The 12,315-nt window shown below is 39.0% G+C and overlaps 1 protein-coding gene across 1 annotated transcript in view; it reads left to right on the top strand.

Annotated features, from left to right (window-relative positions):
* The window catches only part of vwde (von Willebrand factor D and EGF domains), a 223,544-nt gene that overhangs the window by 57,095 nt on the left and 154,134 nt on the right, over positions 1-12,315 (top strand). Inside the window, 1 exon segment of the mRNA XM_069929982.1 lies at positions 6,174-6,447. Coding sequence (XP_069786083.1) covers positions 6,174-6,447 — 274 coding nt within the window.

The raw sequence follows: 12,315 nt of genomic DNA, 5'->3' as shown, positions 1-12,315 counted from the left end.
ACCCTTTCTGTCTTGAAGACTGCTCTGGTGTCTGCCAGGACAGTGGTGTGGAGGATGGGCCACACCTGCACATCGTACAGTGCTATGAGAGCTCCTTTCACCTGTTGAACAGATTCTTCCCTGTTATTGAGAGGGAGTGATACACCCAAAGTCCCAATATCAGAATTTATTGTCATGAACATGTTTTGAAATTTGTTGTTTTGCAGCAGTATCACAGTGCAAACATTAATATAAACTAACTTTCAAAATTTACAAAAAAGTAGTGCAATAAAAAAATACTAATAAGGCAGTGTTTGTGGTTAATTGTTAATTTAGGAATCCGATGGCAGTGGGGAAGAAGCTGTCCTTGTGCCGCTGAGTGCTCATCTTCAGGCTCCTGTACCTTTTCCCCGATGGTAACAGAAGGGACTGCTTTCTTACGATACTGCCTCCTGTCAATTTCCTTGATAATGTAAAGACTGGTGCCTGTGATGTCACTAGCCAAGATGACAACCCTCTGGAGGTTTTTCTTGCCCTGAGCATTGGCACCTTCATGCCAGGCAGTGATGCAACCAGCCAGAATGGCCTCCACTGTAGAAGTTTTTGAGAATCTTTGATAACATACCAAATTTCTTGTGGACCATTGTGAATCACTCTAACCAATTCTTGTTCCACAACTTGACCCCTCCTAACCGGATCCTCTTACCCACCTTCAGGTCGTCAGATCTGACTGTGAAGAGGATGGTGGACAGTCAGACCAGTTATTGAAGAGCATTGCTTCACTCTTCCCATTTACTTTGCAACCCGACGTGCCCTCAAACATGACCGCAGTTGCTGATCAGTCAGTGAATTGATTGCCTGTCTGTACAGAAGACAGTGACATCATCAATGATGGATTCATTGATGCAACACAAATAAAACTGGGGAGTGTGAGCAACCTTCCCTGACTCTAGATTTGATGGGGAAGTTGTTTGTTTTGCTCACACTAATTTGGAATGTGCTACAAATGTCCGTGCAGAGCAGTTTAATCCAATGCCAGATTCCTTCCCTAACCTTATTTTTAAGAGTGCCTTCATCAAGTATGTGTGATATCTAGTCAAAAGCCTTCACCTTGTTTAAGCTGACCAAGCAGATATCCAACCCCCTGTACTGCACAGAGCCAATGGTATCTCTGAGCAGCACGAGGCTGTCAGTGATTTTCCTACCTGAACTATGCAGGTTTGGTCTTGATGGATCACCTGCCTCAGAGCAGACTTGACTCATTTGGCAATGGCTTTGGACAGGATTTTCTTGTCAACGTTTAACAATGATCTGGGTCTACAATTCTTGACATCCTCCTTTTTACCCTTCTGTTTGAAGATGAGGGTGAATGATGTCCTTCTTAGTGGTGTCTGACATGCTTCCTGCATAGTGTTGTATACTTGGAGCAGGCCCAGGCCCACAGAGCTCTGTCCATCTCTGCCATTAAGTCAATACTTCCAGGTCTTTTACTTAATCCAACAGAATGGGTGAAATCTATCAGCTCCCCCCAAGGTAATATTTCAGGCTCACTCATATGGTGCCTAAGATGGAAGACGGGAGGTTTTGGAAGGCCATTCTGCCTGAAGCCTCAGTGTCATTCAATTTGACATCAGAGGATCTGATGTGACTGAGTCATTTTCCTAATGTTTGTGTGTCACAGTGTTTTCTCTGAAACTTTTGGAAGAAGAGTGAGCATGTCTCATCCTGTTCCACTCTGGATCAGAAGAGGAATTTGAGGTGAATAGCACAGCTTGCCAGTTCACCTCTCCGAGCTCCTCTCTAACATACACCCCTCTTGACTGCAGAAGGAGGAGTTGCTGTAAATCTGGAGTTGGCTCAGTTCTCTTTGCCTATCGAACACCCTTGAGGATAAAGATCCTATTGATGTTCTCCTTGATCTCTTCCTACCAGTTCACTGGGGAATAAAAGAAGGGTTTTACAGTTATCCAACCAACGTACTCCTTCTTTCTTTCTTATTCAAATTTTTAATTAACATTTCATAATAACATAACATAACAATTACAGCACGGAAACAGGCCATTAGGCCCTTCTAGTCCGCACCGAACCAAACACCCCTTTCTAGTCCCACCTCCCTGCACAATGCCCATAACCCTCCATCTTCTTCTCATCCATATACCTGTCCAACCTTTTCTTAAATAATACAATTGACTCCGCCGCCACTATTTCTCCCGGAAGATCATTCCACACAGCTACCACTCTCTGAGTAAAGAAGTTCCCCCTCATGTTACCTCTAAACCTCTGCCCCTTAATTCTTAACTCATGTCCTCTTGTTTTAATCTTTCCTCCTCTTAACGGAAATAGTCTATCCACATCCATTCTGTCTATCCCTTTCATAATCTTAAATACTTCTATCAAATCCCCTCTCAACCTTCTACGCTCCAAAGAATAAAGACCCAATCTGTCCAATCTCTCCCCATACTGTCCAATCTCTCCCCATACTGTCCAATCTCTCCCCATACTGTCCAATCTCTCCCCATACATATACACAGTATTCTTCTCTTTTCTTTGGCTTGGCTTCGCGGATGAAGATTTATGGAGGGGGTAAATGTCCACGTCAGCTGCAGGCTCGTTTGTGGCTGACAAGTCCAATGCGGGACAGGCAGACACGGTTGCAGCGGTTGCAGGGGAAAATTGGTTGGTTGGGGTTGGGTGTTGGGTTTTTCCTCCTTGGAGAATAGAAATAACATAGTTAAAATGGCTTGTCCAAGTCTACATAGTATAACATACTAGAAATAATTCTCCTAACAAAGTAACAGAGATAAAGAAATAATATGTATATATATGAAAAAAACAACTAATCTATTAAAAAGACAATAAAACAACTGAGCAGCCTATCTGAGGATCTGTCGAATAGTTTAAAACATAGCTCCAGTCCACACCTGCAGATAACAAAAATGGCAAGAATTATGTTGCGTCTAGAAAGGAAGAGTTAATTCATAGAATAACACCAGTTAGATCCCATGAAAGTAATCAATAAATGGTTTTCATATTTCTTCAAATTTAGTAGTTCTAACTAAAGTACAACTTCTGAATTTTTTCTAGATTTAAGAAAGTCATAACGAGAAATCCTTTGAAATAATGTAGGAGAATCAGTCTTTCCATTTAAGTAAAATGGCTCTTTTAGCTAATAGTGTAGAAAAAACTATTACTCGATATGCAGAAGTTGGTAAACAACCTACATCTGTAATTCCAAAACGAGCAGTTAAGGGATCAGATTGTGTTTCAGGAGATAATGTTAGATGCAGTTTTGATTCCCATGTTTGTCGAATCTTATCCATGCGGACTAATCTCAAATTTAATATAAGAGTATAAATAACACCAATTAAACCCTTCTGAAAGAGTTGAACAGGAATAAATTGTCAGGTAAATCTGGTTGTTGTAATGTTAGATAATTAGATATGTCCATATTCAGGAAATTTCTAATCTGTAGATTAAAAAAGAAATGCTTGTATGGTAAAGTATATTTGGTAGAAAGTTGTTCAAAATACATCAAACCACCATCAGCGGATAAATGTACAAAAGAGATAATTCATTTATCCTTTCAAATAAGGAAGATTCAAGATATTTGTCCGCCAAGGCAAATTTTTTAGTCCAAAAAACCTTTGAAATTGAAACTAAATATGTAATGAATATTTAATTATTGGATTGTAAAAATGCTTACTGATTTTTGATTGTCTAAAAAGTAATGCTGCTCCTCCTTTAGTTCCTCTACCTTCTCAGAGGTCAGCAACTTCATGCTCAGCTTCCAAGTTCTCATGTCTGCTCTCTGGCTCTCCTGTAGGGAACAGGAGGTGTGAAAGAGGCAGTGGTCAGAGAATAAAACTGGCGTGATGTCAGTGGTTCTGATCATGATGGCCTTTGAGACAAAGACGAAGTTGACCTGAGACCGCGGGTTGAGCTGACCGATCTTGACTAGTGCTGTGGCTGTGCTCCGCCTGCAGGGTTGCTGAAGGCATCACATAGCTGTATGTCCTTTTCAAAGTTAATTTCTTTTTAACCAAAACTAGACATTTTTCACAATAAATTACTTACAAAGGAAAAGGGTTTGCAGTCTCTTCCCACCCTTAGTTTTGTATCCATACATTTCCATCACTGTACAGTTTTATATCCATTTACATTTACACCATTGCCACCACTGTGGCACCTTCTTCTCACATGCTTCACCACACTGTTTTTAAAAAAAAAAGGATCAGAAATTATTAGTGGAGACCCTACAGGCTTAATAGATTCCCACTCCACCACAGTGGTCTGTCCATTTCTCTCCCCTTCCCCCAAAATGATCAAATTACTATTAATCTTGTGTCATTAATCGACTTGTTATAAATCCTTATTTTAAATGGAAAACTCTACAGTGTTTGTAACATTCCTGTGGGTGGTCATTTACAAATTCTAATTTCATGGCAAGGATGCCCAATCTGCAAGTTTCCCGTGTGCACTTCCAGCCCTATTGTGGACCGTTTTTAAAAATTTGCTCCTCCCCCTGCTCCCATTTTGATATTGCCAGTAGACTTGCCAAGGGCTTAATATTGTGAAAGACTGCAGGAACAAAGTTCTATCTTCGAACATAGTGATGCATTTTTGAATGCAAAACTATCATTGTGTTTCCTTGCGGTGGCTCATTACTTAGGCCAAGATATTTTGGTTGCATTTAATGTTTTCTGTAGGGACAGAAGCTGCTCTAAATTAGACTGATTTCTCTTTACTTCTCTGCAATTATTTATTCCAAATCTTGAAATTGCCCTGATTGATCATGTAAATCAGTGGTTCTTAATCTTTTTTCTTTCCACTCACACACCACTTTTAGTAATCCCTATCCCATTCGTACTCTGTGATTAATAAGGGATTGTTTAAGGTGATATGTGAGTCAGAAGGGAAGGTTGAGAATCACAACTCTAGACCTAATTGTTTCTGAAATATTTTGCTTGAGAAAAATTGTCATTGGTCCATTTCTTTTGGAGTTATGAAACTGTATACATAATGAGTCAATTAGGTACGATCAAAACAGTGATTCTCAACCTTTCCACCCACATACCACCTTAAGCAATCCCTTACCAATCACAGAGCACCTACAGCATACGGAATACTTAAAGTGGTATGTGAGTGGAAAGAAAAAGGTTGAAAACCACTGATGTAAATAAATTCAGTTAGTTAGTTTTCAGATTTTGAAGGTAGTTGTCTCAACAATTAAAACAAATCAACAGTAGCTGGGTGAAACACAAAAGTCTGCCAATACTGTGATTGTAGTAAAAACACACCAAAATGCTGGAGAAACTCGGCTGGTCTTTCAGCATCTATAAAAGGGAAAGATGTATTGCTGATGTTTCGGGCCTGAGCCCTTCTTCAAGGATGTGGTGGTACACCACCAGCCTACTGCAGGGGGCAACCTCTGTACCTGCAGGAGTATAAGGGGACAGGACAACATCTGGCTAGCTGTCAATCAGTCGGTCTGAATGGATCAAGCCCCACCTGGACGGGTGTCAATCCACCCTCTGGGATATAAGCCTGCTCCGGCCTCCCGAGGCCTCACTCAGAGTGCTGCAGCCAAAGCCAGCCTGGCTCTGTGGAAGTCTTTGTGGATTAAAGCCCGTTGTACAGTCTTTATCTTTGTGTGTGTCTGATTCTGGCTAACAGTGCACCACAAAGGAATAAGTAGAATGAGCCTAAAGCAGGAAATCTCCGAATTCAGACAATGCTGGCTGTGGGAGGAATCCAGACCAACAAAAGGTTTTAATTGAATGTGATAAGGAGAGATGTGAGAATTTGTCATGTCTGCTGGACTTTGCTGTTTATGAATTCTATTTTGGAATCCTGTCCTTTGTGGGAAGAGTATTTGAGTTCACTGATCATGTAGAAATCTTAAATTAAAATCATTATTTTTTTTCTTGAATATTTATACATTTTTTTCTAATTTTTAAGTTGTTATTAAGTTCTCTGAATTAAATGCCATACCACGTCTATAAATTTATTTGTGTGAAATGAATTCTGAGTTGACTTTATTTTTGCATTGTACACTTGACTAGAAACTGTAGAAACAATATTGGTATAATTTGTCAACAATATTTTTTCATTCTCAAATTATTTTGCAAAAATGAAGTAGCTATTGTTGCAGTTGATACTTCTGATCATCAAAACGTGTCTTGGTTATCCGCCAGGCGCTACGATAATTACAAAACTGGAACCTTCATGCTGTACAAGAGTATTGCTCGAGATTTTGAAGTCCATGTCCGTCAGTGGGATTGTGGGAGCTCTCATTATCCAGCTTCTTGTAACTGTGGATTTGTGGCTAAGGAAGGGGGAGATATTATTGCCTTTGATATGTGTAATGGACAACTCCACGAAACAAAGCCACATTTATCAGTGAAAAGTCAGGACATGAAGGGTAACAACATTAAGATAACTGAATCCTACCAAGGAAAGAAAGTAACAGTAAGTATGATGGTTTCACTTTTATTTTATAACTATATGGTTTTCTTCTCAACTATTAATTAACCTTAATGGTTTTAGCTTTTCTACAATCAAGAGATGGCTCTGAGATAAAATCCCAAGAGATTTTATAAGTATATTAAAAGTCAGAGAGTAGCTTGTGTAAAAAGAAACAGACAGCAACAAGAATAAAGGGAAATAATGAAGATCAACATGGCAAGAATTTCTCATCTGCATTTACAATGGAGAAAAGCGTGGTGGCAAGAGAACTTGGGGGACTAAATAAATGTCTTAAAGTGAGGACATGTTACAAAAGAGGAGGTACTGAAAGACTTTATGGATTTTATGAATTTTGAGGCCTTTAGCAAAGCCATTAACAAAGTCCCAGATGGTAGGCTGGTCCAGAAGATCAGATCAGGTGGGATCCAGGGTGATCTGGTAAATTATCTGGTAAATTATCTACAGAATTAGCTTGATGGGAGGAGATGAGGGATGCGAGTGGAGGGCTGAAACTTAAATTGGAGGGCTGTGATCAGTGGTGTACTGCAGGAATTGTTGCTGTTTCCACTGTTTTTTGTCAACTTTATGAATAATGTGGATAACAAAGTTTCTGGATGACACCAAATTGGAGATGTTGTAGATTGTGAAGTAGACTTCCCAAGAGATGAATTTAGCAAGTGTGCCAAAGAATGGCAGATTAAAATTTAATGAGGTATGGGGTGTTGCACTTTGACAGATTAAAACAAGGTAGGCCTTGCATGGTGAATGTTAGGGCCCAGGAATGTGTTGTAGAGCAAAGAGACATGGGAGTCCAGGCAGATTGTTCCATGAAAGTGACGACGCAAGTAGCCGGTGATGAAGGTGTTTGGCATTCTTGCCTTTGTTAGTCTGGGCATTGAGTACAGGAGTACGGACTTCATGCTAAACTGATTCAAGAAATGTGGAAGATGCAAGATAAAAACAACCCAAAAAAAAGGAAATATTCAAATGGGAAATGTTACAACTGTGGCTTGGGAAATCAAAGACAATGTGAAACATATGAGGAAGCAAAATTTAGTAGGAAGATAGAGGATTGGGAAGTTTTTGAAAATGTACAGAAGGTAACTTGAAAAAAACTCATAAGGAGGGAAAAGATGAAGTATGAAAGAAGGCTAGCAAATAATATCAAAGAGGAAACAAAAAGCTTCTTCAAGTACAAGCAGTCTGTGGGTTAAATACTCCATTACCTAGGTCTGTCTTTAATTCGAATTTGTATTCAAGTCGGAACACATACATATGATCTTTATTTAACATCAGTCAAATGTTTAAGTGTATATTTTACCTTTATATGCATATAAAACATTTCCCAATAAAGTAAAACATAATAACGCAGTACATAATAATGATACAGATAATAATACAATATTGTATGCAATTAATAAAAGTCATAAGATCATGACTAAAAGTTAACATTTAGGGGAGATGGTAATGCAGAGATGGCTTCAGTACAGGTACTTTCAATTTCAAATTCCAAATCTGTTTCTGCTTGAGATGTGTGGTATGTTATTCTCTCATGATGCTGGGCGATAGCAGCATCGCCGACCCCACAGACCTCCTGCATCTTCACTCCTGATCTCTGCCCTGGTCTTTCACTCACTCCTTGCTCCCCCCCTCCCTCCTTCCTTGGTGGTGCAATCACGCTTTAAGGCTGGGCAGCCATTTTGCGGGGCCAAACGATGGTGCATCTCTGCCACGCAACATGTCCCCTCCTCCACTTCTGCTTTGCCCAGGCCATGTGTGGTGTAACCTGACAGCAGATGTATGTCACTGGCCGCCTGATGATCGCTGGGGCAGTGATCCAATGGAAAGCGAGCTCCGCTCAAACAAGAAGTAGATGTCATTCTCCTACTGGCTGGCTTGTTGGTTTATAACTATGGGTTGTTCGTAAATTGGACTTTTTCAACCTGGGGGCTGCCTGTATATAAAAATAAAAGATAGGTGAGAGGAGATACATCACAAAGACATGACTTCAGAGAAATAATAATAGCAGGCAAGGAGACGGCAGAGGAACTAAATGACTATTTTGCATCATATTTCACTGTGGTTGGTACTATCAGCATGCCAGATGTCAAAGGGTATCAGAGAAGTTAGTGCAGTTACTATTTCAAGAGAGAAGGTACACATAAAGTTGAATGGTCTCAGGGTAGATACGTCGCAAGACCAGATGGACTACACATGCGGGTCCTGAAAGAGGTAAGGTAATGTTCTGCTAGGAATCAATAAATACTGGCATGGTCCCAGAGGACTTGAAAATTACAAATGCCACTCCACTATTCAAGAAGGGAGTGATACAAAAGAAAGGAAATAATAGGGCCATGAGCCTATAATTGGCTGGGAAGATATTGGAATCGATTGTAATATATGAGATTACAGAGTATTTGGTACACATGACAAGATAGACAAAGCCAGCATGGTTTCCTTAACGGAAAATCTTGCTTGACAAACCTATTGGAATTCTTTGAGGAAGTGACAAGCAGATTGGATAAAGAGATGCAATGAATGTTGTGTATTTGGATTTAAGAAGGCATTTGGCAAGATGTCGTACATGAGGCTACTTAACAAGATAAGATACCATCATATAACAGGAAACGTAGAGCACTGGCTGTTTGGCAGGAAGCAGAGATTTGGAATACAAAGATCCTATTCTGATTGGCTGCCAGTTGCACTGACCATACTTCTTATGTTGTATATTAATGATTTAGATTATGGAATGAATGACTTTGTAGCCAAGTTATGAATGATATAAAGGTGGGTGGAGGAGCAGGTAGAGTAGAGGAAACACTGATACTGCAAAAGGGTTTGTGCAGACTAGGAGGGGCAGAGAGTGGAAAATGAAATACAATGTCAGAAGTGTATGATCATCAGGGGCCAGAACTACCATAAGGAAAATTAGGCATCCGTCTAGGGTGCACACCTCAGAGGAGCACTGTTGAAGAGAGAAGATTGTGCCACACAGTTCAGGTAAGCCGTGGGGAGGGTTCGGAGTTGGCGTCAGGAGCTGATGTGCACCTGTGGGCCGACTGACAAGTGGTGTCTTGAATGCGCATTTGGCTTTTTGAATAAATGAGATGATTTATTGTTCCAATTATTCTAACATTGGTTTGAGCTATTAACGCTTCATCAAGAAAAGTCATTCAGTCCATGACTAGCCCCTTTTTGAGGATCATAATTCATGAGGAGAGGAACCTAACAGATTTTAGACCAAAATGGTCCAGGGTAACTCGTTAAGTATAGCTCAGGACAGTACTAGCTAGTTTCTATCAATATTCATAGATGAGAAATAAAAATATATACATTCTTAAAAGAAATCAACTCACCAATTATTCCTTTCTATTTTTGTCATTATATTAATGATTTTGTTTATCCTATTTGTCAGTTTCATAAAACATGAGAACTTCAAAAGGCAGACAAACAGAAAAGTATTTTTGAATTTCTGTGTGTAAAACCATGCTGAAATTACATTGTTACATTTTGTTCAGGGCTCTCTATCAATGTATTGCAAGTTCTCACAGTTGTGTAATATGGAGATATTATCCTTCCAAGCAGTTCTTAGAGACATGTACTCAGCTTTATTATTGCCATAGTTGATGCTGTCTCACAGTGGTACAATTAATAGAGCTACTACCTCTCAATTCCAGCGATCTGGCCTCTGCCCTGAACTCTGGTACTGTGTGTGCAGTTTGCACATTTTCCCTGTGACCATGTAGCCTCATCTGGATGCTTCAATTTTCTCTTGAATCTCAAAGATGTGGGCATGTAGAATATTGGCCATTGTTCTGGTGTGTAAATGAGTTGTAGATTCTTGGAGGGGAGGAATGAAAAAAGGAATACCATCAATTTGTAAAAATAGTTATGGGAAAATCAGAGCTAACTTGATGGGCCAAAGGGGCATTTTCATACTGCATCATTCTTGTGGGAATAAATGGATACTGGGAGGTATGTAGACTTAAAGGTGTGTGAAGTCAAAGGTTTTAATGTTGTGTTGATGAAGGTATGCATTCTACCCAGTGCACTTTAGTTCAAAATGATTTGGGTGCCAAAATAATTTTGTTTGTATTTGGGAAAGATAATCAAAGATTGATGTATTACTTATTCTTCCAATTTAAAATAAATTTAGCAATTTCAAATTTTATGCTTCCCTAATTTTTTTCTACCAAATTGGCGATTTGTTTTGTGGGGCGAGGGGTGCAAATAGTTGGCCTTGCCTAGGGCACAAATCATGTAATGAAGTTTTTTTTTAAAAAGCAAACGGGCAGACATTTTTAAAATGGGGACAAAATTAAAATTACCAAAAGGACCAGGGAGTCATCATGCAGAATAGCCTGAAGGTAAACTTGCATGTTGAAATGGTGGTGAAAAAGGCAAATGCAATGCTGGCATTCATTTCAAGGGAAACAGAATATAAGAGCAGGGATGTGATGTTGAAGCTTTACAAGGCACTGGTGATACCTCACTTGGAGCATTGTGAGCAGTTTTGGGCCTCTCTTTTTAAAAATATTTTATTTAACCATATATGAGATCATAATAAGTAAGAATGATAAGTACTCATAATACAATATTAACAAATATATGCTGAAGATGTATAGAAAAAGAAATTAAAGACTAAAGCTAAAACTAACTAATAACTAGGAAGTTATTAGTTCTAATCCTCCCTCACCCACCCCCCCCCCACCAAAACCTGGTCTAATCCCATAACTAAAATACATAATATCATAATTACATGATAATCGATTTGGATTACATCAGATGACACTCAAGGAACTCAAATAACATAAAATTATTATTCATTCAGGGAAAACTTCACTGGACAGGAGAATTTAAAAAAAAAGTAAATTATAATTTTAATGTCATAGTTCTAGCATACAGGCTCCAAATTTGAAGGAATAAAAAAATATTTACCCCTCAAATTGTAAGTTATTTTTTTTCTAAAGGAATACAGCTTTGAATCTCAGCATGCCATCTATCTAATTTTTTTAAAGTAATTTTTTTTTAAAATCTACTCTCCCTCCCCTAATGTTATAAAAAAGTTTATATAAAAAGGAATACAATTAATTCCCCTGGAAAAAAAAACACCCAAAGGTAGTAATTCCCTAAAAAACTGGGTGTGGAACACCTCACCAGTGGCAGATGACTATCAGAGATATCAGTGCCATCCCCCTCCCCCCAGCCAGAAATACAATATATATAATAAAAAAAATATATGAATCATTAATATATTCAGCCCTGAGACTCCAGCCCCAGACATTGATTTGAATCCTCAACATCACTAGGAATGTGTGCCTCCTACTTCCCATCTTTCCCACTCTTCCCATTCTTTCCATTCTGTCCATTTCCATGTCCATTGGCCCGTTTAGGAGACGACAGTGAAATTCTTCCCTGACCATGTAAATCTGGGAACGAATTCGCAAAAACCTGATCATTCTCAAAAAATTGAGATTGATAGTTGCATTAAAAAAACTTCAACACTGCAGGGTATCGAAAAGCAAACTTGTATCCTTTCTTCCACAGCACATCTTTGGCCAAATTAAACTCACGTCGACATCTGATACTTTCTTGACTCAAATCAGCATTTAAAAAAAAAACTATTATTCTGACTTATCATTGGAGCTTGACTTTGTCTTGCCTTCTGTACTGTCAACCGGAAAATCATTTCTCTATCCTGATTATTCAAGCACCGAATTAACACTGCTCGTGATGGTTGACCCGGTAACGGTTTCCTCCTCAACACTCTATGTGTCCTTTCCAGTACCAAACCACCCGGAAAAAACTCTTTACCAAACATCTCAGGAATCCAATCCTTAAAAAAATTTATCAGATCTACACCTTCAATAT

This window comes from Narcine bancroftii, chromosome 1 (assembly GCF_036971445.1).
Source record: "Narcine bancroftii isolate sNarBan1 chromosome 1, sNarBan1.hap1, whole genome shotgun sequence".
NCBI lineage: Eukaryota > Metazoa > Chordata > Chondrichthyes > Torpediniformes > Narcinidae > Narcine > Narcine bancroftii.
This window is presented reverse-complemented; position numbering and strand designations above follow the sequence as displayed.